Below are 25,096 nucleotides of genomic sequence, written 5' to 3'. Positions count from 1 at the left end.
GATGTCTTGGACAGTCCAAGATATACATATATACATATATATATATATATATATATACATATATATATATATATATATATCTTCTTCTTCTTCTTTCGGCTGCTCCCGTTAGGGGTCGCCACAGCAGATCATCCATTATGATCCGCATAGTGATTTGGCACATGTTTTATGCCGGATGCCCTTCCTGACGCAACCCTGGTCACCTCTTACGACACAGGGATATGGTACACCTATTTTAACCGGGGTATACACCGGCCCAGTATACTGGTACTCATTTCGCCGACCTCGGAAGGATGACAGGCTGAGTCAACCCCCTGGTGTATTAATTCAGTGGCTCAATGGGGCTTGAACTCAGGACCTCTTGGATCCCAAGCCGCTGCCCTAACCACTGCGCCAACACCAGGCTCATATATATATATATATATATATATATATATATATATATATATATATATATATATATATATATATATATCTTATTTTCGACTCTTATACCAACATTGACTGGTATTAATACAGCTTAGTTTGGGTGAAGAAATCAAGCTTATCATTTTGCAATCTTTAATTCACATTGATCAGAATCTACAAATACTTGTGATCACAATGATTGAAGTAAACTACACATGAGTAGCTGGAAGGAAGTGTTTCAGTAGCTAATCCATCATATTCCACAATCAGATATCAGTGATGACTCATTGTCAGGTCTTCCTCTTAACACAGCCACTGGAGCCCAAATCCCCCTTTTCCCTCTACAGAATACACATCCATCAGGATTAACTGTCTAGTTGAAACAAAATTCCGAAAATTTCAGGAGAAGATCACAATAGAATTGTGTTTCTGCTTGAAGAAGGAAAAACATTGAATGAAATATCTCGCATCACTTGATTTTTAAGGTGTCGTATCTGAATCACAATCAACAAGGATGGAGAAACATCACGTGTAATTGATAAACCCAGGACTGAAAGACCCACAAAGCTGTCTAAAAGTATCGAGCAACACTTGAAGATAATATCCTTCAAGGATAGAAATAAGTCAAGTGTTGAATTGACAAAAGAACTGGCATAATAAGAAGTTTTAGCTCTCACACGAGCCACGACAGTGAACACAAATATAATAAAATAAAGCTCAGGTGTCGTCGTCAATCCAAAAACAGGATTCAATTTTGAAGGTCAATTTTGAAATCAGGATTTAAAGGATGTGTTGCAGTAAGAAAACCTCCGTTAAGAAAGGCGAACAAGACTAAAAGGCTAAACATGTGTTTTTGCACAAAAAAATTTCACCACCAGCTTTGCAGAAGAACAGAAATTGGACAAAGAAGCAATGGTCAACGGTGCTTTGGAGTGATGAGTGCAAATACGTTGTTTCAGTTCTTTGTCGAGACTCAAAGACAGTTTGTGACATGATGAAAAACTGATACTTAGAAGGAGCCTTGCTTAAAGCCAACAATTAAGCATGGAGGAGGTTCAATCCAGGTTTTGTGGTGCATAATCCTCCAGTGGTGTTGGAAAATTTCTGAACATTGATGGTATATTGACTGCAACAAAGCACAAACAAATTTTAATCCACCATGCTATCCCCGGTGGTGCAAGACTTATTGGTCCAAACTTCATTGTACAGGAAAGATAATCATAAAAAAAACACAGCTGGGGTAATTAAAACGTGTTTGCAAAAGAAATAGGAATCTGGAGTCCTTCATTTCATGCAATGGCCTCCTCAAAGCCCAGATCTCATTATAATTGAAGCTGCATGAGACTACTTGGACAAGCAAACAGTAAAAAAACGAATATCAGCAACTTCGATGATCTTTGGAAAGTCTCGGAAGAAGTGAGAAACAACATTCCACAAGAGCATATAACAAGATTATTAATGGAAAACCTTTCCACAGCAGTGTGCACGTACACACACACACACACACACACACACACACACACACACACACACACACACACACACACACACACACACACACACACACACACACACAGTTTTACAATAAAAATTTAAACAGACCTTCAATTTTCAGAGAAATTAATAAAATAGTAGAGACTAACACCTAACAATGTTGAGTGTTACTAATATGTAAAAGATGGCGTTAGTGTGTGATGGAATGATTGATTACATGTCATCATTCAACCGGCAATAAAGAACGAAAACATTGTATAGCTGTCACTGTATAAAAGCTGTATACATTTTATTATATATATATATATATATATATATATATATATATATATATATATATATATATATATATATATATATATATATATATATATATATAATTCCTCAGCACAAAAGTGGAGACCAATGCATTATCACGTTTTGAGGACGTTCCCCATCTCAATCCCCACCCCCCAAAATTTGATACCAGACAACTAAACCACAAGACAACGAAGAAACTGATCACCTCCCAGAAACTCCAAGGGAAGGATGATTGCATGATCTTCATGGATTCATAAGCAGAACGGTTAAAAAGTGCTTCAGGAGAATGGGGGGGGGGAGTAAGGGGGGACAACACGGCAGGGCACACTTTCACAACTTCCCCACCAACTTCACCATCCCACGTACAAACAAAGTTGCTTCATCATCCCAACTTGCTCACATATCATATAAATTACCACTAAGTGCCATCATACATGATCAGAACACTCACAAAATTGAACATCAACAGCGGTGTGAACAGTCGATGAAGAAAACGTGCGGTGTGGGGGTTTTTTTTCCCGGGAAAAGAAAAACGCGCGAAATAGGAACCAAAAAAGGGCGCACTTACACCGGCGTCAGCATCTCTCGGCAATTTCCCGACTTCAGCGTTGCCGTCTCGTGTTCCACGAAGATCTCGGTGTCGAACACTTTGGACGGTTGACTTCACGGTGTGCGAGCGCTGCCTCGTACGCCACACCCGCTCCGTAAGAACAAAGACGTTGCGACGGAACAAGGGGCGCGCAGAGTTCCGGAAACCCACGGTGAACTCACAGAGTGCTGCCATTGGCGGGAACGAGGGGATGAATAGGCGACTTGGAAGCAACTCGAGCAACTCCTCAACTCGCTGCAGTGGTCGAACTTTGTCGATGGCCGATCGAGCGGAGCGCCCGGGCAGTCCCCGCTTTGGGCGCGTCCGTACCCCGGGCGAGCATCCAAGGCGCCTCGAAGCGTTCCCATAGCAACGCTGGCTCGCCCCGCGACCCCCGCACGCACACTCACTGACACACACACACGACTACCGAACTACCCCCCCTCCCCAAACACCAACTCTCACCCCGTTTCCCCACTTCCGTTCATATATGTCTGACAGCCCCAACCTCGGTGGGCAAAGCACTTTAGAAACTTCTGATAATCACCTGAGCGAAGGGTTCACCTGTAATTGGAAATCATTGTGCTGTAATTAAAACGAGGGGATTATTACACGAGACGAGCCGATCTGCTTGACCCGGCTCGGAAGTGCCCAGAATGTTCATGAGTGTGCACGGCTCAGGAGTCAGGGGGTCGTTATCTGTGTCATCTACACGACACAAACGCCATTTAACGACACACGTCCCAATCTTCGTTTAACGACACACGTCACAATCGCAGGTCACTCGGATTGGGTGAAACTTTTCCCACTTCAAACTCGGTGCGATGTTTTAACAATGAGCTCGGTGTTTGCTTGCAGGTGGTTTGTCCTCTCTGGAACGCGGTAATCAGTCGCTGCAGACGAATATGTGTATAATTATCATCGCCGCTGGAGGCCAATTAGCATCCAGACTCTCCCGGGAGCACGACCAGGGCGACGAGCCATGAACGTGGCGCGCGGATCCGCAGGACACACGAAGAGGAAAATAATTTTATTTAAATCTTTCCTTTTGTCAAAAAAATTAAATTGAATAAAACACTTTCGGGCAATAAACGATGTTTTGTGGAAGTGTTTCAATACCTTGGGAAACCTGTAATGTGGTCTTGTGATTACAAACCAAGCTGTGGTCTCCAGCACATTGTACCATGTTTGGTTATATATTTTTATATTTGTGGGATTTTGTTGTTGACTCCACGGTTTCAGCGAATCAGTTTTTCTTTTAATGCCGCATATATCGACATCTACCCACAATAAATGAGCGAATTATTCTTTCACTCGTGTCTGATGAACGCTGTGAATGAATGAATATATATATATATATATATATATATATATATATATATATATATATATATATATATATATATATATATATATATATATATATATATATATATATATATATATATATATATATATATATATATATATTGTTGTGGTTACCAGATTCGCAAACCACCATTCAGGTCCCTTAGGTGAGGTATCTCGGTAAGTACATGTGTAGTTAGGTCCAAACCCGTTGTCTAGTGGGAATACATGTCATTTATGCGAGCTGCGACTCTTCAGGATAGCCGTTTTCTTTCACTATCTTTATTTTGGACCAACCGCCATGATCACAACCACAACATCAACCACCGACCACAACCACCGCTTCACCACAACCGCCACGACCTTCACGCACACCTCACAACCGTAGCATCGCCACCGTTCTTGCCCCGCTGTGGGTACCGGTGTTGGACTCATGCAGAACGCGCGTCGAACAGCGTGTACAAAATCACGGATTTTGTGCTTCAAAAACGGATCAAAAACGACACACGCCCACTTTTTGCCGTCCAATCGGTGAGCGAGGGGCGATTTGGCCCCGCCTCCAGAACGATCGATATATGCAAATTTGTGGATCAAAAAGCCTTCACGCCCACTTTTTCTCGGGCCAATGGGGAGCGAGGTGAAAGGTCAAAGGGAGGGGGTCAAAGGCGAAGTTACGGGGGGATAAAAGGACGGTGTTCGTCAGTCAGAAGAGAGTCGCAAACGAGAACGAGAAGGAGTCGAGAACGAGAAGGAGTCGGAACGGAGGGGACGAGTGTGGAAGTCTGGAGCCCGAAGCCTGCAGTGGCTGGAGAAGCTGAAGAGAGTCGGACGAGGGGGTGCTCGCGTCGGTGCCAGGAGCTGCACGCCCGAGGGAGGCCGGCAGCGCGACCTGGCCGAGGTGGAGACGCACACCAGGGATAATAAAGATCCTCTATACCCCGAGCATCAGCAACCCCCTCCTGTTTTCCCCCGCGCTGAGATAGTGCGACCAAGGGGGCCCCGTTCCCACCCCCAGCCAGGCACTGTCCACGAGGCCCGCGGGTTGCGGGGCCATCGCCGCTCCGCGTCTCATCACCAGACGGGTAGGCCCGACCCGGTCTCGGCCTCAGGCCTGCCCCATTCTTGGGGGATTTCTTTTCCTTGGTTTTGGGTATGTGTTGTCGGCGCCGTCTGTGAAGTAGAATTGTATAAGTGTTGCCGTGTGCTCGGTAGTCGGTATTAGCTCTGCACTGTGTTTTCACTTTTATGTTTGCTTTTTGTGTAAATGGAATTGTGTTTTCTTTTTTGTGTGCATTTGGTGGAATTGTATTTGTGTGCTTCCCGTGTGCCGAGAATAAATGTGCTTTATTGTTGAACTGTTACCCGCTTCGCTTCGTCATTTCCTCCATTGAATCCCCATCTTGCTTCACGTAAAGGGTTGGTAGTGGGCTGAATACGCCCGATAATTAATCGAACCGTCGAGGTCGACGATAACACCGCTCGGTTATTCTGATAGTACGGAACGGGTCGCTTAAGTGGCCCGTGTCCGAAGTCGACCTGCGGCGAGGTGCGATCGCCCGGTCTACCCTCCGCGTGGGTACTTAGGTAGTTCGAATTTGGCGAGCAACCCTATCCCACGCGGGGGCTGATTGGCTCGATCGCGGTGAGACCGAAAGGTCCACCCGTGACTGGTTCCCGGCGTTAGTCCGAGAGGGTCACGACTGGATTGTCCGTCCGGTGGGCGACGTGCCGCGATTCGAGTTACGTGGCCGTTCGCACGCCGGCGGGCGCGAAGACCGCAACACTGGTGTCAGGAGTGGGATACAAATTCATCGCCCTCCTCGCGGCACTGGTATCGGAGAACAGGAAAACGGGCTCTCCTGTCTCCGGCTAAATTTACGGGAATCGGTCCAGGGGTGAGAGAAGCGACCCCCGATTCCCTCCAAATTACGAGCGAGCAAATTAACCCTTCACGAGAAGCAAGATGGCGTCTCAAGGCGAGCGGGAGCCGGGGGTATTAGAAATGGATGTAGAATGTGTAGAATCCATGGTCCAGGATGGAATCCCCGAGCAGGAAATGTTGATTGTGCAGGAACACGGACTCGCCCAACTGAACCCAGAGCTCGAAATGGGTGCGGCAGCGGCCGCAGTGTATGACACCTCCCCCCCCCTCTCCACCAAAACCCTTCCCCAACCCTTGCCGAAACGGCTCAGCTGAGTGCATCCAACATGGCCCAGCTATGCGCCATGCTGGCGGCAATGAACGAAAAGATGAATGCGAAAATGATCGAAAAAATGGATGCGAATATGAAAAACGAAATGAAAGACATGAACAAGCAAATGAATGAAGTGAAAACGACGATGGATGCGAATACACAGCAAATGAGAAAAGAAATGAAAGAATTACGGGGTGAGACGCAGAACATGGGCCGAAGCCTGCAGGCGGGCATGAAGGCCGTGACAAAGGAAATAATAATAGTGGAGACAAGGGAGGTAAAGGGTGAAGAGTTGGCAGAGACACGGGAGATAGAAAAAATAGAGGAAAGACTACACGAGGAAGACGGGGTAAGTGACGCACACACACACACAGAGGTAGTGGAGGACAATGGGGGTGAGCTGGCGGACTGGGTAGAGACCCAGTGCGAGCACCTGGATGGCCTCCTCCAGGAACGAGGGGAGGGAGTATGCCCCCTTGAGGCGAGTCACGACCAGGTGAGTTCGGTCGTGCTTTGCGAGGTTGAGGGGAGGAGTGCTGTGGACGGGTGCACGGCGAGCTTGGGGGGTATAGAGGCCCCGGAGACCCTTGTGGGGACTCGAATCCCCAGTGTGGTTGTCCCTGTGTGTGTGGTGCAAGGCGTGAGTGCGTCCCCGTGTGTGGAAGCGACCCCGTGTGTGAGTGGTGTGGTGGCGATGGTGCCGGAGTACGTGCTTCCCAGCACGCCGTGTGTGGATGAGGCATCGTGTGTGGAAGAGGCCGTGGGTGTGAGTGAAACGGCCAGTGTGGATGAGGCACCGCGGGTGAGTGCCCCCGCGTGTGTGAGTGAGGCCATGTTTGTGAGTGAGGCACCGCGGGTGTGTGCCCCCGTGTGTGTGAGTGAGGCACGGTGTGTGGATGAGGGACCGCGGTTGAGTTCCCCCGCGTGTATGAGTGAGGCACGGTGTGTGGATGAGGCACCGCGGTTGAGTTCCCCCGCGTGTGTGGATGAGGCACGGAGTGCGAGTGAGGCACCGCGGGTGAGTGCCCCCGCACGCGTGAGTGAACGGCCGTGTGCAAGGTCGCTGTGTGCAAGGGAGACCGTGTGTGTGAGAGAGCGGTATGAGAGGGAGATGTCGGTTGGCATGCGGGAGCACGCAGCCGCGTCTCCCCGTGTGAATGTGATGGAGTGGACTGTGTGCGTCGTAACACGCAGGTATGCGTGTGTGGAATGGAGACGGAGACGGCGACAGAGGAGCGAAAGCCGGGTAGCGGCTGTAGTTGTTTCGAGGACCGTGCCGGGTTCACCCAGCAGTGAGCACGCGGTTCGTGCTGTGCAACGCACGAGACCGCCACGTGCTCGCTTGCGAGAGTGAAGTCCCGGTCCGGAAACGCACGCGGTGGATTTGCCGATCCCGCGGACGGACAAAGTTTAGGCAGGTAAACGGATTTGGACCGGACGGGTTCTCCACGCGATCGTGTGTGTTAAGCTCCAACGGGCAAAGCACATGTGTTCGCTGGGGAACCCCTCGAGACGGGTGGCTTGTGTTTTTTTTTATATGCGCACGGTGACGTCATGGCTGCACGTGGGGTTGGAATCCGGCAGGAGGGGTATCTCTGCCGGATGGTCCCGTCCAAGGAGGGACGAGGAACACGTGCAGCTGCATGACGTCACGGGCAGTTGCAAGGTGCAAAGAGCACGAGTTGCCGCGCAGGTGCTGCGCATGGGAAAAAAAAAAAAAAAAGAAAGCCAAGCCTCACTTTCGGGTGCAAAGGATTCCTGGGCAAGGGGTGAAAGACCCCCTTACCTGGGCACAGGATGAAAACTAGTTAGGGGGAAGGGTTAGCTTAGCTAGACCGACTTCATGGGGCAGGGGTAAGTCCTCATGGAGTCCGTGGAATGGATTAGTTAGAGGGATTGTAGCGAGATTTAGGTTGGGAAATAAAATGGGATTATTTTGGAGACAGAGACAGACTTTGAATGTGTAGAGGGGACGTAGCTTAGCTACGTAGTGTTAAAAGGAACGTGCTGTAGTATAAGGGACGACGTGGGAGCACGAGTTAGTTAGGGGATGTAGTTAGGAGGATGGCAGAGTTCAGCGGTGTGTGTGTTGAAGAGTTGTTGGTGAGTTGTGAGGTGAGTACTTGGTGAGTGAGTGAGGCCAGCGGGTCTGTGTGTATGGAGCGAATGGGGAATGCATGGTGCGATGAGTGATTGGGGGGAGGAGTGACTCCCGCCCAAGGGACCCCGGGGTCAGTGTAGATTGAGTTAGCTGGGTTAGTCAAATTGAAAAATGGAGGTCGTTTTGTTGTTGGTGGGAAAGTAGGCTCGAGACCCATTTGGAGGGGTGCAGGAGCCCTGTTGACGGGCTTGGGAGCGTGGCTGCGAAAGGTGAGTATCGCTGAGTGGGTACCCCGGGCACCAGGCTAGTCTGCCGTGGTAGGCCAAGGGCCCATTGGGGGCCGGGATAGAGTAGTGGGCACGGGTGCGCCTGCTTGGTGCGGGGGCCCGGAGCGCCATTAGCCGCGTGGGCAGTGTTGTGGGCACGGGTGACCCTCGGAAAGGGGCCGGGGAGGCCGGCCTGCCACGTGTGCGTTTCAGGGGAGGTGCCATGGGGGGCACTCCCTGGTGTTAGGGAGCTGGTAGGCTCGGAGGCAGTGTAGTGCCCGGGGGTGCCATAGCGGGAGATTCGGCAGAGGGTCGTGCCTGCCGGAGGGAGCCACGTGTCCCAGCCAGGAGACCGTGTGAGGGCACGGAGAGAAAATTGGGGGGCGAGGCCCGAAATTGTGAGGACACCAACACAGGCGACGGGAATCTGGGTTGTTAGAACCAATAGTTTAAGCGAGAGGCGCTTGTTGAAAGCCCCGGGGTAGTTTAACAGTTAAATGGTTAGGGTAGATTAGGAGATGTACCCCTCCGCACCATCCATCCCCTCGCTGTCGTTGTGGGCCGCTGGACCCACTTGGTGTTAAGATCGCCGAACTCTGGGGAGGCCATTCTGAGGCTTCGTTGGGCCTCGGCACAGGACGTTAGCTCTCCCTTGTTCCCCTCCGGGAAGGGAACGTAGGGGTTGGGAGTAGGCTAGGTGACAGGATAGGTTAGCCGAACAAGGACGATAAAGGGGGTTAGGGGACGATTTATAGTGGGGGAGTAAAAATAAAAACAACAAAAAAATAAGTTGGGGCTAAATTGGGGTTTGACAAATTAAGGGAGTGGGTATGTACAGTGACAGGCAAAGGCGATAGGTTGGGAGGGAGACAGGTAGGTAGGTCCGAGCCCGCCTTCCAAGTGGCCAGCACCACCGCACTCCCTCCACCAACCTCCATTGAACGGCAAAGGCTGGCCAACTTCATCGGCTGGCCGTGTTTTGCTTCAAGGCGGAGGCCGGCCAACTTCATCGGCAGCTGTGTTCTGCAAGGCCTGTGCCGGCCAGTTCATCTGCTGGCTGTTTTTCTTCAAGGCCTGTGCCGGCCAGTTCATCTGCCGGCTGTGTTTGCCTGCAGCGGCCTTCTTCTGCGGGCTGTGTTTGCCTGCTGCCTTTGCCATGCCATGCCCACTGCCCACGTTCACCAGCCCCCGTTCAATTTTTGCTTTGCCCCCCCCTGTTCATTGCCATGTGCGCCAGGATCGTAAAAGCAACAGTTTGCAAGCTGCAAGAACTGCCCTGTTGGCAGCTACAACACGGGCCTGCAGTGGCGGCCCGTGCACCGTGTTTGCGTTCATGCATCCATTCGTTGTGCTCATTGCGTGTGCCACTTGAGCTGGCACGGAGACTGCGTTTGTGCAGCCCAAGCACCGTTGTTGTTCACTGAGTTCAGTTCAAAAGGGAAGGCCTTGGACTGCGTGTGAGCAGCCAGCCACGTTCCCTGTCACCTGCATTGTTTGAGCCAGAGACTGCATGCGGGCAGCCTGGCTCCCTGCTAACTGCTTTCTTTTTGCAGAGTTCAATGATCCTGGGCCATGGTTTAGTGTAAAATTTGTAAGTTAAGGTTAAGATGTACTGTAAATATGAGTGCGCCCCGGCATGTATGTCTTAGCGCCGGCAATTTTATTTAAGTCGTCCGTGTGAGTGAGTTTGTTTAGGTAGTTACGCAGCCCTCAGGTTATTTATTTTGGGGACACGAATACCATGAATGTCGCACTCAGGGATCCGTAGGTAAAATGTACTAGGGGAAAACTACACATGATGGCACACGAAAATTTGACGACTCGGGACGAGTCTGTAAAAAGGGAAGGGGTAGTGTTGTGGTTACCAGATTCGCAAACCACCATTCAGGTCCCTTAGGTGAGGTATCTCGGTAAGTACATGTGTAGTTAGGTCCAAACCCGTTGTCTAGTGGGAATACATGTCATTTATGCGAGCTGCGACTCTTCAGGATAGCCGTTTTTCTTTCACTATCTTTATTTTGGACCAACCGCCATGATCACAACCACAACATCAACCACCGACCACAACCACCGCTTCACCACAACCGCCACGACCTTCACGCACACCTCACAACCGTAGCATCGCCACCGTTCTTGCCCCGCTGTGGGTACCGGTGTTGGACTCATGCAGAACGCGCGTCGAACAGCGTGTACAAAATCACGGATTTTGTGCTTCAAAAACGGATCAAAAACGACACACGCCCACTTTTTGCCGTCCAATCGGTGAGCGAGGGGCGATTTGGCCCCGCCTCCAGAACGATCGATATATGCAAATTTGTGGATCAAAAGCCTTCACGCCCACTTTTTCTCGGGCCAATGGGGAGCGAGGTGAAAGGTCAAAGGGAGGGGGTCAAAGGCGAAGTTACGGGGGATAAAAGGACGGTGTTCGTCAGTCAGAAGAGAGTCGCAAACGAGAACGAGAAGGAGTCGAGAACGAGAAGGAGTCGGAACGGAGGGGACGAGTGTGGAAGACTGGAGCCCGAAGCCTGCAGTGGCTGGAGAAGCTGAAGAGAGTCGGACGAGGGGGTGCTCGCGTCGGTGCCAGGAGCTGCACGCCCGAGGGAGGCCGGCAGCGCGACCTGGCCGAGGTGGAGACGCACACCAGGGATAATAAAGATCCTCTATACCCCGAGCATCAGCAACCCCCTCCTGTTTCCCCCCGCGCTGAGATAGTGCGACCAAGGGGGCCCCGTTCCCACCCCCAGCCAGGCACTGTCCACGAGGCCCGCGGGTTGCGGAGCCATCGCCGCTCCGCGTCTCATCACCAGACGGGTAGGCCCGACCCGGTCTCGGCCTCAGGCCTGCCCCATTCTTGGGGGATTTCTTTTCCTTGGTTTTGGGTATGTGTTGTCGGCGCCGTCTGTGAAGTAGAATTGTATAAGTGTTGCCGTGTGCTCGGTAGTCGGTATTAGCTCTGCACTGTGTTTTCACTTTTATGTTTGCTTTTTGTGTAAATGGAATTGTGTTTTCTTTTTTGTGTGCATTTGGTGGAATTGTATTTGTGTGCTTCCCGTGTGCCGAGAATAAATGTGCTTTATTGTTGAACTGTTACCCGCTTCGCTTCGTCATTTCCTCCATTGAATCCCCATCTTGCTTCACGTAAAGGGCTGGTAGTGGGCTGAATACGCCCGATAATTAATCGAACCGTCGAGGTCGACGATAACACCGCTCGGTTATTCTGATAGTACGGAACGGGTCGCTTAAGTGGCCCGTGTCCGAAGTCGACCTGCGGCGAGGTGCGATCGCCCGGTCTACCCTCCGCGTGGGTACTTAGGTAGTTCGAATTTGGCGAGCAACCCTATCCCACGCGGGGGCTGATTGGCTCGATCGCGGTGAGACCGAAAGGTCCACCCGTGACTGGTTCCCGGCGTTAGTCCGAGAGGGTCACGACTGGATTGTCCGTCCGGTGGGCGACGTGCCGCGATTCGAGTTACGTGGCCGTTCGCACGCCGGCGGGCGCGAAGACCGCAACAATATATATATGTATATATATATATATGTATATGTATATATATATATATATATATATATATATATATATATATATATATATATATATATATATATATATACTGGCAGGGATACCCGTGCTCCGCACAGGAATCCCATGGATGGCGGCGGGTCTGAAGGAGTATATGTCACAGTTAATTGTAAAATTGTAGAGGCTGCCATCATGATTATTTTTTTCATCACCACTATAATATTATATTTTCCCCGCCATGTTTTATATGCAGAAGACTCGAGTTCAAAAATGTTAAGATTTATTGCCGCATCAGATAAAAAACCATAATGCCTCAACAATGTGAGGCTGGTTTCGTGTCATCATCTGCGACTTAATTAATTCTCATTCTCTAGCAAATTCCGATGGTCCCATGTCAATCGGCTGAACTTGAAAAATTAACGTTACACAATCAGGTGATGACGTCATAATTCGGAAACCGGGAAGTCGGAAGTCATTGTCTTCAATTGACTAGCATTATTTTTTCATTCTATTGCAAATGGCGTTGGCCCCATGTCAATCAGCTGAACTTGAAAAATTAACATTACGAAATCAGGTGATGACGTTATAATTCGGAAACCGGAAGTGGTAAGTACAATTCTTTTACATCAGGACACTCCCGGGTACATGTTCTGTCAGCATGTGAAGTTTGGTGAGGATCAGTCCAGTACTTTTCACGTGCATAGGTCACAGAGAAACACAGACAGACACACTTTCAACTATATATATATATATATATATATATATATATATATATATATATATATATATATATATATATATATATATATATATATATATATATATATATATATACATATATATATATATATACATATACATATACAATATACCAACTAGCGATGAAGGAGACATAATACTACTATCACGGGTGTGGGAAAGGAGCGGTCAATGAATATTGAGGGGCTGAGAATGTGTGTGTATACATATATAGTCCGATTTATTCTTAATCACCTGCTATATAACGGACAATGAAGGTGAGTGAAAGGAGTGTTAAGATTATGAAAAGTGACGAGGTGAGAATAGTTGGGATGGAGACAGGAAGCTGAATGATGAGGTGCGGGAGTGTGGTAGATGAGGAGCATGAATGGTTGGCAACGAAAGTGTAACGACGAGATGTGGAAGACGAATGGAAAGGAGTGAGAAAGGGAAGGTGCGGAGCAGAAGATGAAGTGTGAGGAGGGAAGAAGAGAGCAGGAGCAGCAGTAGATGAATAGCAAGGAGCGGAGAGAGCACAAGGAGCGGTAAGTGAATAATGAGGGGTAGTAGGTGAATCGTGAGGGCGGAGAGAGCACGGGGGGCGGTTGTTGAAGAGGAAGGGGCAAGGAGAGCATGAGGAGCAGAAAGTGTATAGTGAGTGGTGGTAGATGAATCGCGATGGGCAGAGAGAGCACGAGGGGTGGTGGATGAATAGTGAGGCACAGAGAGAGCACGAGGAGCGGTAGGTGAAAAATGATGGGCGGAGAAAGCAAGAGGAGCGGTCGATGAATATTGAGGGGCTGAGAGAGCATGAGGACTGGTGGAGAAGGTGAGGGGAGAGAGCACAGGGAGCGGTGGATGAATAGTGAGGTGCGGAAAGAGCACAAGAGGTGGAGGATGAATAGTGAGGGGCAGAGAGAGCACGAGGAGCGAAAGGTGAATAGTGAGGAGCGGTAGATGAATGGCGAGGAGCGGTAGATGAATGGCGAGGAGTGGTAGATGAATGGCGAGGAGCGGTAGATGAATGGCGAGGAGCGGTAGATGAATGGCGAATAGCAAAGAGAGCACGAGGGGCGGAAGGTGAATGGCGAGGAGCGGTAGATGAATGGCGAGGAGCGGTAGATGAATGGCGAGTGGCAAAGAGAGCACGAGGGGCGGAAGGTGAATGGCGAGGAGCGGTAGATGAATGGCGAGGAGCGGTAGATGAATGGCGAGGAGCGGTAGATGAATGGCGAGTGGCAAAGAGAGCACGAGGGGCGGAAGGTGAATGGCGAGGAGCAGTAGATGAATGGCGAGGAGCGGTAGATGAATAATGAGTGGCAAAGAGAGCACGAGGGGCGGAAGGTGAATGGCGAGGAGCGGTAGATGAATGGCGAGTGGCAAAGTGAGCACGAGGGGCGGAAGGTGAATGGCGAGGAGAAGTAGAAGAATGGCGAGGAGCGGTAGATGAATGGCGAGGAGCGGTACATGAATGGCGAGGAGCGGTAGATGAATGGCGAGGAGCGGTAGATGAATGGCGAGGAGCGGTAGATGAATGGCGAGGAGCGGTAGATGAATGGCGAGGAGCGGTAGATGAATGGCGAGGAGCGGTAGATGAATAATGAGTGGCAAAGAGAGCACGAGGGGCGGAAGGTGAATGGCGAGGAGCGGAAGGTGAATCGCGAGGAGCGGAAGGTGAATCGCGAGGAGCGGAAGGTGAATCGCGAGGAGCGGAAGGTGAATCGCGAGGAGCGGAAGGTGAATAGCGAGGAGCGGAAGGTGAATAGCGAGGCGCGGAAGGTGAATAGCGAGGCGCGGAAGGTGAATAGCGAGGCGCGGAAGATGAATAGCGAGGAGCGGAAGGTGAATAGCGAGGAGCGGAAGGTGAATAGCGAGGAGCGGAAGGTGAATAGCGAAGAGCGGAAGGTGAATAGCGAGGAGCGGAAGGTGAATAGCGAGGAGCGGAAGGTGAATAGCGAGGAGCGGAAGGTGAATAGCGAGGAGCGGAAGGTGAATAGCGAGGAGCGGAAGGTGAATAGCGAGGAGCGGAAGGTGAATAGCGAGGAGCGGAAGGTGAATAGCGAGGAGCGGAAGGTGAATAGCGAGGAGCGGAAGGTGAATAGCGAGGAGCGGAAGGTGAGTAGCGAGGAGCGGAAGGTGAATCGCGAGGAGCGGAAGGTGACTAGCGAGGAGCGGAAGGTGAATCGCGAGGAGCGGAAGGTGAATCGCGAGGAGAGGAAGGTGACTAGCGAGGAGCGGAAGGTGACTAGCGAGGAGCAAAGAGAGCACAGGGGGTGGTGTATGAATAGTGAGTGGCAAAGAGAGCACAAGGGGCAGTGGATGAATAGTGAGGATGAATAGAGATGGACGGAGAGAGCACAGAGAGCGGTGGATGAATAGTGAGAGCAAAGAGAGCACAGGGGTGGTGTATGAATAGTGAGTGGCAAAGAGAGCACGAGGGGCGGTGGATGAATAGTGAGGAGCGGAAGGTGAATAGCGAGGTGCGGTAGATGAACAGTGAGGAGCGGTAGATGAATAGTGAGGGGTGGAGAGAGCACAGGGAGCAGTAGATGAATAATAAGGGGCAGAGCGAGCATGAGGAGTGGTAAGTGGATCATGAGGAGTGGTAGGTGAATAGTAAGAGTGGAGAGAGCACAGTGAGCTGGAGAAGAATAGCGAGGGGTGGAGAGAGAACGAGGAGTGGTGGATGAATCGCGATCGGCGGAGAGAGCAATTGGAGTGTTGGATGAATTGCGAGATGCCAAGAGAGCACGGGAGCGGTCAATGAATAGTGTGGGACAGAGAGCACGAGGAGTCGTAGATGAATAGAGTGGTGGAGAAAGCACGATAAGTGGTGGATGAATAGTGAGGGGTGGTAGATGAATACTGAGGGGTGGAGAGAGCACTAGGCGTGGTTGATGAATAAGGAGGGAGAAAGAGTGCACGGGGACTGGTTTGGAGAGCACGAGGGGCAGTGGATGAATATTGAGTGGCGGAGAGACCACGAGGAGCAGTAGATGAATCGTGAGGCGCGGAGAGTAGTAGATGAATAGCATAGGGGAGGAGAGAGCATGAGGAGCAGTCGGTGAATAGGATAGGGGTGGAGAGAGCACGAGGAGCAGTAGGTGAGTAGGATATGGGTGGAGAGAGCTCAAGGAGCCGTAGGTGAATAGTGAAGGGCGGTCAATGAATAGTGAGGGGCGGAGAAAGCATGAGCAGCGGGAGATGAATATTGCGGGGCGGAGAGAGCACGAGGAGCGATCAGTCGGTGCATATTGAGGGGCAGAGAAAGCAGGAGCTGTAGATGAATAGTGAGGGGCGGAGAGAGCTCGAGGAACGGAAGATGAATATTGATGGGCAGAGAGAGCATGAGCAGTGGTAGGTGAATATTGAGGGGTAGATAGAGAATGAACAGTTGGAGGTGAATAGTGGTAGGTGAATAGTGAGGGCGGAGAGAGCACAGGGAGCGGTGGATGAATAGTGAGGAGCGGAAGGTGAATAGTGAGGGGTGGAGAGAGCACAGGGAGCAGTAGATGAATAGTAAGGGGCGGAGCGAACATGAGGAGTGGTAGTTGAATAGTAAGGGGCAGGAAGCACGAGGAGCGGGAAGTGGATTATGAGGAGTGGTAGGTGAATAGTAAGAGTGGAGAGAGCACAGTGAGCTGGAGAAGAATAGCGAGGGGTGGAGAGAGAACGAGGAGTGGTGGATGAATCGCGATCGACGGAGAGAGAAATTGGAGTGGTGGATGAATCGCGATCGACGGAGAGAGAAATTGGAGTGGTGGATGAATCGCGAGATGCCGAGAGAGCGGTCAATGAATAGTGTGGGACAGAGAGCTCGAGGAGTCGTAGATGAATAGAGTGGTGGAGAAAGCACGAGAAGTGGTGGATGAATAGTGAGGGGTGGAGAGAGCACTCGGCGTGGTTGATGAATAAGGAGGGACGAAGAGTGCACGGGGACTGGTTTGGAGAGCACGAGGAGCAGTGGATGAATATTGAGTGGCGGAGAGACCACGAGGAGCAGTAGATGAATAGTGAGGTGCGGAGAGTAGTAGATGAATATCATAGGGGAGGAGAGAGCATGAGGAGCAGTCGGTGAATAGGATAGGGGTGGAGAGAGCACGAGGAGCAGTAGATGAGTAGGATAGGGGTGGAGAGAGCTCAAGGGGCCGTAGGTGAATAGTGAAGGGCGGTCAATGAATAGTGAGGGCGGAGAAAGCATGAGCAGCGGGAGATGAATACTGAGGGGCGGAGAGAGCATGAGCAGTGGTAGGTGAATATTGAGGGGTAGATAGAGAATGAACAGTTGGAGGTGAATAGTGAGGGTGGAGAGAGCACGAGGACCGGTAAATGAAGAGAGAAAGGTGTGAAGCGGAAAGCACGAGGAGTGGTACATGAGAGAGGTGTGAAGGAGAGAGCACGAGGAGAGGTATATGAAGAGAGAGAGAGGGGCTCAGGGGAGAGGTCGAAGAGCGGTTCCTGAAGAGAGGTGTGAAGGAGAGAGCAGGAGGAACAGCAGATGAATAGAGAGAGGTGTGAAGGGGAAAGCACGAGGCATGGTATATGAAGAGAGGTGTGAAGAAGAGAGCACGAGGAGCGGTAGATGACGAGAGAGAGAGAGAGAGAGAGAGAGAGAGGTGTGAAGGAGAGAGCCCGAGGAACAGCAGATGAATAGAGAGAGGTGTGAAGGGGAAAGCACGAGGCATGGTATATGAAGAGAGAGGTGTGAAGAAGAGAGCACGAGGAGCGGTAGATGAATAGGGAGAGGGGCTTAGGGGAGAGGTCGAAGAGCGGTACATGAAGAGAGGTGTGAAGGACAGCAGGAGGAGCGGTAGATGAAGAGAGAGAGAGAGAGAGGTGTGAAGGAAAGAGCACGAGGAGCGGTAGATGAAGAGAGAGAGAGGTGTGAAGGAGAGAGCAGGAGGAGCGGTAGATGAAGAGGTGTGAAGGAGAGAGCAGGATGAGTGGTAGATGAAGAGAGGTGTGAAGGAGAGAGCAGGATGAGCGGTAGATGAAGAGAGGTGTGAAGGAGAGAGCAGGATGAGTGGTAGATGAAGAGAGGTGTGAAGGAGAGAGCAGGATGAGCGGTAGATGAAGAGAGGTGTGAAGGAGAGAGCAGGATGGGCGGTAGATGAAGAGAGAGAAGTGTGAAGGAGAGCAGGAGGAGCGGTAGATGAAGAGAGGTGTGAAGGAAAGAGCACGAGGAGCGGTAGATGAAGAGAGGTGTGAAGGAGAGAGCAGGAGGAGCGGTAGATGAAGAGGTGTGAAGGAGAGAGCAGGATGAGTGGTAGATGAAGAGAGGTGTGAAGAAGAGAGCACGAGGAGCGGTAGATGAATAGGGAGAGGGGCTTAGGGGAGAGGTCGAAGAGCGGTACATGAAGAGAGGTGTGAAGGACAGCAGGAGGAGCGGTAGATGAAGAGAGAGAGAGGTGTGAAGGAAAGAGCACGAGGAGCGGTAGATGAAGAGAGAGAGAGGTGTGAAGGAGAGAGCAGGAGGAGCGGTAGATGAAGAGGTGTGAAGGAGAGAGCAGGATGAGTGGTAGATGAAGAGAGGTGTGAAGGAGAGAGCAGGATGAGCGGTAGATGAAGAGAGGTGTGAAGGAGAGAGCAGGATGGGCGGTAGATGAAGAGAGAGAAGTGTGAAGGAGAGCAGGAGGAGCGGTAGATGAAGAGAGGTGTGAAGGAAAGAGCACGAGGAGCGGTAGATGAAGAGAGGTGTGAAGGAGAGAGCAGGAGGAGCGGTAGATGAAGAGGTGTGAAGGAGAGAGCAGGATGAGTGGTAGATGAAGAGAGGTGTGAAGAAGAGAGCACGAGGAGCGGTAGATGAATAGGGAGAGGGGCTTAGGGGAGAGGTCGAAGAGCGGTACATGAAGAGAGGTGTGAAGGACAGCAGGAGGAGCGGTAGATGAAGAGAGAGAGAGAGGTGTGAAGGAAAGAGCACGAGGAGCGGTAGATGAAGAGAGAGAGAGAGAAGTGTGAAGGAGAGAGCAGGATGGGCGGTAGATGAAGAGAGGTGTGAAGGAGAGAGCAGGATGGGCGGTAGATGAAGAGAGGTGTGAAGGAGAGAGCAGGATGGGCGGTAGATGAAGAGAGAGAAGTGTGAAGGAGAGCAGGAGGAGTGGTACATGAAGAGGTGTGAAGGAGAGAGCAGGATGAGCGGTACATGAAGAGAAGTGTGAAGGAGAGAGGACGAGGAGCAGTCGATGAAGAGAGAGGAGCGGTCTATGAAGGGTGATGAGGTGTAAGAGAGATGCTCGATTGCCTGCGTTCCTCCGTCCCCTTTATTCACGCCCAGACAGCTGCGGAAGCGAAATTATTAAATACTATTTGTTGATGAAATACATTATTATGATTCCGACTCAACAATTCCCGAATTGATATACCATTTCATATCAATCTATTATCCGTTGTCGCTGTGAGTAAATTGTACATTCTGTACACGAACAATTAATTATTATATTTGTAGATTGTACACACAAGTGTTAAAAACAAACACACAATGTGAAGATAAACCAGTTATCCGTTTATTTGGAACCTTTTGTACTCAAATACACACAAAGCAGCGATGGAAACGTCATGTGCTTCACGTGGACCTCCGAGGATGAATAATTCCTGTTGATGTTAAATTTTCACTTGGCACAGGCGAGCTTCGAAAACAACAAGGATGGCGTCAGTTGTTCACGTGACGTCATCACAGCACATCCTTGAGTGTTGGCGGGAATGAAACACGTCCTTTTGCAACTTGTCACGAGTTTAATATCCACCTGGACATGCAACATTTGTGCAGGAGAGAAAGGAGCGTGGTGTGCGAGATGTGTGGGTGTGGTGGGTGGTGGGGGTGGGGGGGGCTGAACAAATGAAGTTTCAATAAATTTAATTGAGGTTTCATTTTCACCTGCAAATAGGACCGTGACGATGACGTAATTGATCTCACTCATGCGCATGCACGGCCAAGAGGATCCATTTGCAAATGTGAAACGTTATCACTTGCCTCGTAAAATGACGTCACAAGTCAACGGTAAGTGTGATGACCTCATCGTATGATACTCCACAATCTGGGCCGCGAACATAACATGACGAGGACACGAACATGGCATCTTGGAAATGGAAAGCTGCACGAGGAGGAACGCTGATGGGAGTTAGGTTTTTCGCCACGGCCCTGCTCACGGGACACTAAACCAGTGGAAACGTTTCGAACAACCGAGCGACAAGCTCTCCAGTGTGAAAATGGCATATTATGACGTCATTAATAATCACGGGTGCGGGAAAGGGAAGTTTGAACTATACGTTTCCCACGAAGCACCCACCTCGAAACGACATCATTCCCAACCTGAAGATAAGACCACCATGTGAGAGAAAAGCGAAGGGGGTGTCTGCAACGGCATGGAACAACATGCTGGGATATCGTGCAGCACGAGAGATGAAGATACAGGTGTGCAGTGTTGCGGAAAGGGTTCTGTGCACCTGTATCTTCACCTTTGAAATATCGTTCCGAATTTAAATGAAGATTCCACACATCGAGAACCCCGCTCGTCTTGGCCTGAACACATGACACCACCAAGGCATCCAAATCAGGTCCCAAGCTCCACGTCACCTGATACTATTTTGTCTTCTTCCAACCAGTCATCCACTATGAGTTACAGTGAGAGTACTTACCCCTCCCCTCTCCATCCCCCTTTCAAGCAAATCAGGGTCGTGGCATTTGCTCGACATTGGACCTCCTAAATACAGAGATGACCCAAGGGCTCCCTTTGCTTGACACTGGACTTGGATAGAAACTTGCAAATCCATTTCCGAAATGGTGGTCCGTAAATACCTGCAACATTTGGGGTCTTCGCCCCATCCCCACCCCCAATCAAACATGACCAACTCAACCAGCAGAAATTGTAGACAGGTCCAGCCGATTTATTTCACTCGGAAATAAATTATCTACAATAGAAAATTAATAAAAACAAAACAAAACAAAAAAAAAAAAAAAAAAAAAAAAAAACAGGCAGTGAGCACAGACTAAAGATGAAGAAGAAAGGAAGGAGAGGAAGAAGAAGAAGAATAAGAATAAGAATAAGAATAAGAATAAGAATAAGAATAAGAATAAGAAGAAGAAGAAAATGAACATGCGTACACATTGCAGCAAAAATGGAGTTATTTGTACACGAGTGCTCTAAAAAGGTACAAAACAGTCTAACGTATTGCACAGATAGACTACAATGGGGGGGGGGGGGGTCCGGGTAAAAAAAGGGGGGTGGGTCCGGGTAAAAAGGGGGGGGGTAGTGATACAATGTTCGGCAAACCACGGCGGAGAGCTATAACCAAACTCACATCCCAACTAGAACAACGAGTTCACGCACTACGCTACATATAAATACAGCAGGACGAAGAGTATGATACAAGTTTGTTTTGTACATGATGACAACTTTACACAAGTCAGAAAAATAAAAATTGGGTAGAAAAATGACTAAAGGTCATGATGGTCGTGACCCCGCCTCCCTACCCCCTCCCGCCCCCCAAAAACTATTTATTTATTTATCCAAAAGACATGAACAGCGGCTTCTTCGATCGCGGCCATTTTGTTTACGGAGGTTCAAAATTGTACGCAAAAAACCGGCGACGTTACAAAAAACCTTCAGGAATGCTTCAAAGTACAAAAAAGTTCAAAGGTCGTAAAAAAAAAGGCAACGGATTACCTAGCCCTTACAAATTACCAGAGTATAACGGGTTAACTAGCCACACACGACCAAATGACATTATCTAATTAGGGGGCTCAAGGCCGGCACTCGTCCTAAAAGTCTAACCACAAACAGCGTGCTGGGACCTAGTCAGAGCGACCGAAGAATCTAGGTTATGACACCGAGTTGAAGTCGAGACGGCGGTTCGAATCACTTCCAGATGACGTCATCATCCTGTTGGCGTGTGTGAGCAAGTACAAGGTTCGTTCTTATTCTTCTTCTTCTTCCTTTTATTTTTGGTCCTGAATCCAGAGACGGCTTCGCGCCTTTAAAACACCCGAGCGCAGCTCCATCTGTTGGCTCCTGAGAGAATTTGTTACGAGGACGTTGGTGGAGGGGATTGTGGGTAAAAAGGAGGGGTGTGTTGGGGGAGGGGAGGCGAGGAGGTTGGGAGGAGGTTCGGGGGGGGGACTCGCGAATGTGCCAGCCGGAGCGACACCGCCAATGTCCCGCAGACTCCCACGCTGAGACCCCAAGCCACCACCACCACCACCACCACCACCACCAACACCACTCTATTGACCCCGCCCAGAGTCAGTGTAAGGACCGAGTGGCGGACATGGCACGAAGTGGCACCAAGTCCGCACAGCGAGCGAACAATCTCGATTGGCAAAGCGAGGCTTTTAACGCTTTGTGGTTTCATCATCATTATTATTATTATTATTAATATTAATATTATTTTTTGGGAGACCGTATATAATACCCAGAGATCTCGTCGCGTTTCGATCAGTACGTAAATACGAGGTTGGCGATGCTCGACTCAATCCATTCTCCGGAGATCATCTCGCTCACTTCGGGCGTGCAGTAGTCCGGGAACTCGAAGTGCGAACCACCCGAGCTACCCGTGCTGACCGTGTCCGGGTCCCGGTCCAGGCTGGCGCTCGACGCCAAGTTGCCGAGGATGAGCGAACCCAGGTCCACGTTGGAGGCCAAATCCAGGTCGAGATCGAGCATCTCGTCGTCGCTCGATGACACGGTCGAGGTGGACAGCGAGCGCGAAGAGGTGGGAGAGAGCGCCGAGGTGGCCGCACGTTTGACGTCCTCCGCGGGCGGCTCCTCGCAGTCCGAGCCGACGTGCTCCTCATACAGACTGTCCCGCTCCACGGCGTCGCTCGACATGCTCGAGAGCGCGGGGCTCGCGGGACCTGTTCGTGCGCCCGCCCGCGCGAGTCCTTGCAGGTGGGTCTTGCCGCGGTCACCGTCTCGTCCGGAGCGCTTGGCACTCCGCGCTCTCCCAGGGAGCGCTCCGAGTCCGGCTGGCTTCCCTGGCTTGCTCTTCCCTCCGCTCTTCTTGGCGCTCGGGCTTTTGGTCGCGCCTTTGTTGTCCGGTCTCTCGGCACCCTTTGCGACCTGCTGCTGGCCCTTTGCTTTCTTCCGTGGCCGGTATTTGTAGTCCGGGTAATCGGCCATGTGCTTAAGGCGCAGACGCTCGGCTTCACGGATGAACGGAACCTTCTCGCTCTCCTTAAGCTGCTTCCAGCGCTTCCCGAGACGCTTGGAGATCTCGGCGTTGTGCATGTCCGGCGATTGCTCCATGATCTTGCGCCGCTCGATTTGCGACCACACCATGAATGCGTTCATCGGCCGCTTGATGTGCCCGCTCGCAGTTTTGCACCAGCCCGGCTCGCTCGCAGCGCCGCTCTCGGGGCTCGGCGTGAACGCAGAGCCGAGACCGACGCCCTCGGAGTCGGCTGGGGGATCCCGCTCTGCACCCGCCCCGCTTTCGGCACCGTGCGGCTGCTGCACCATGCTGGCGGCCCAAGCACCTCTCGCCTCCCGCACCCACCGTGTGCGCACGGACTTTACCTCAGCACCGGGTCTCCGGCCGACGCCGGGTCACCCAGCCTGCCATACGAGTCCGCCTAGCGGCCTCTGATTGCAAAGGGGCCTCCACCTGCCCTCTTTTATACCCGAGCCGATATGGCAGACGTCAGCTGCGATAGCGGCGGCGGCCAATAGCAAATGCGGATTGTTAATTTTTCCACGCCTCCTCGCCGGCGATTGGTCGACGGGTCAGACCCCCCGCTGATCTAATTGGCTTAGTCACCAAGGCGCCCTGGCAGCCTCTTCACGTTAACTGTCGCTTGGGATCGGTTTTCCAGAAGGCCTAGATTAATTTTAGGTGCGTTTTGGTGTCAATGACATCGGTGGTGAGGGCTGCATTTATAATTAAAAAAAACAAAAAAAAATCTTCAGCGAGAAGCGAATGGACAACGGACAAGCAAATGGTATATTGAAAAAAAATGAACGAACCGTGTGGAGGGTTGTGCAGGTCGTGAGTCACGGAGCGTGATTACAAAACAACCAAAAAGGGCGATCAACGCAAACCTCGACAAGATCATGCGGAACGGACGGCTTACTCACAAAAAAGGAACGCATTCCGAGTCCGTGAACACACCATCACCACAACCATTGACTCAAGCTACACACCCTGACAGACGTGACACAAGCGTGTGACGTCACTGCACTCACTAAAACAAATAAATAAATAAAGCACGTCCCGCGTCCACCTGTCTCTACTGAGTGGCCGAAATCGCAAGGCACGAATTGGCATTTTCACTTGCGCTATGTGGCCACAGTTGCCACCTGTGCTTGTGCAAAGCGTGTGGGACGGCGTGGTGCACGTACGGCCGATGTTTCAGAAATTGCGCACAGCACGTGCGTGCATCCGACACGGGGCGTGTGCCACCTCTGTGCACCTGTAACGGACACCTCAGGCAAGAATTGGGCACGGCGTCGGTTTGGATTCATTTCGGGCCAGGGGGGAGGGTGGGCGTGAGGATCTGGCCACAGATAATGTTGGTAGCATTCGCAATTGCACCGCCATTGATTTGAGGATCGCCAGCAGGTGGTTCGGCGACCCCCAAACTCGGACCCTCCAGCGAACGAGCCAAAGGCAGCAGCAGCAGCAGTCCGTGTCGTGACCTTTCATACGTCACACACACACAATTATTTCATTGTTCCCGTCACGCTCATCGATTCGTGCATTGAACTTGGGTGACTGCATCGTGCGAGTGCTTCGTGCTTTTGAAGGACGGACGCATCATGACCCAATTATTCAAGCATTTGGTTCACTTTATGACAAGTACCTGCGAGCAAAATGTTTTTCAACTTATTCCGATATCCATGTCCACAGGCGTACACTCGAATCGAACAACTTTCCAATCCGAAATACCGTTTACGTGTCGGCTCGCTGCTGATGACGTCATACTACTATCAAGACGGACAACATGTCCACTTTCGTCGGGAGCAAACCCAGTGACATCACCCACATTGGCAAGAGACTGACTGTTCGTGCTTTTTCAATGCAGGTCAGCACGGAAGATCCAATATCAGATTCCGGCACAGCAGGAGGTGCCGCATCGTGAAGCTGCTCCTCCTGTCTTTAGTCGGCTGTCCGGCCGGATCAATCTGTGGGTCCATCAGCGGATTG

At 50.8% G+C, this 25,096-nt stretch overlaps 2 protein-coding genes and 1 pseudogene across 2 annotated transcripts in view; 1 reads left to right on the top strand and 2 right to left on the bottom strand.

Moving 5' to 3' along the window:
• The window catches only part of LOC147035315 (uncharacterized), a 270,416-nt gene extending 267,215 nt beyond the window's left edge, over nt 1–3,201 (bottom strand). The window contains exon 1 of the mRNA XM_085896724.1: nt 2,771–3,201. Coding sequence (XP_085752850.1) covers nt 2,771–2,986 — 216 coding nt within the window. The 5' untranslated portion in view covers nt 2,987–3,201. The remainder of the gene's footprint in view (nt 1–2,770) is intronic.
• LOC147035311 (huntingtin-interacting protein 1-related protein-like) overlaps nt 1–25,096 on the top strand; it is a 993,771-nt pseudogene that overhangs the window by 534,629 nt on the left and 434,046 nt on the right.
• On the bottom strand, nt 19,448–23,553 carry SOX12 (SRY-box transcription factor 12). Its single transcript, XM_085896710.1, has 2 exons — nt 20,245–23,553; nt 19,448–20,096 (listed from the first exon to the last, which is right to left on the bottom strand). Exon 1 carries the CDS (start codon nt 23,410–23,412, stop codon nt 22,390–22,392), a length of 1,023 nt encoding a protein of 340 aa, XP_085752836.1. The 5' UTR covers nt 23,413–23,553; the 3' UTR covers nt 19,448–20,096; nt 20,245–22,389.

Source organism: Eptatretus burgeri, chromosome 1 (assembly GCF_056783735.1).
Source record: "Eptatretus burgeri isolate ZD-2024b chromosome 1, Ebu_testis_v1, whole genome shotgun sequence".
Taxonomy (NCBI): Eukaryota; Metazoa; Chordata; class Myxini; order Myxiniformes; family Myxinidae; genus Eptatretus; species Eptatretus burgeri.
Note: the sequence above shows the minus strand (reverse complement) of the source record. Positions and strands in the feature narration are given on the sequence as shown.

What these genes read in the sequence shown, in the direction of transcription:
- SOX12 (XM_085896710.1), bottom strand. Translation starts at nt 23,412, where the DNA reads ATGGTGCAGCAGCCGCACGGTGCCGAAAGCGGGGCGGGTGCAGAGCGG.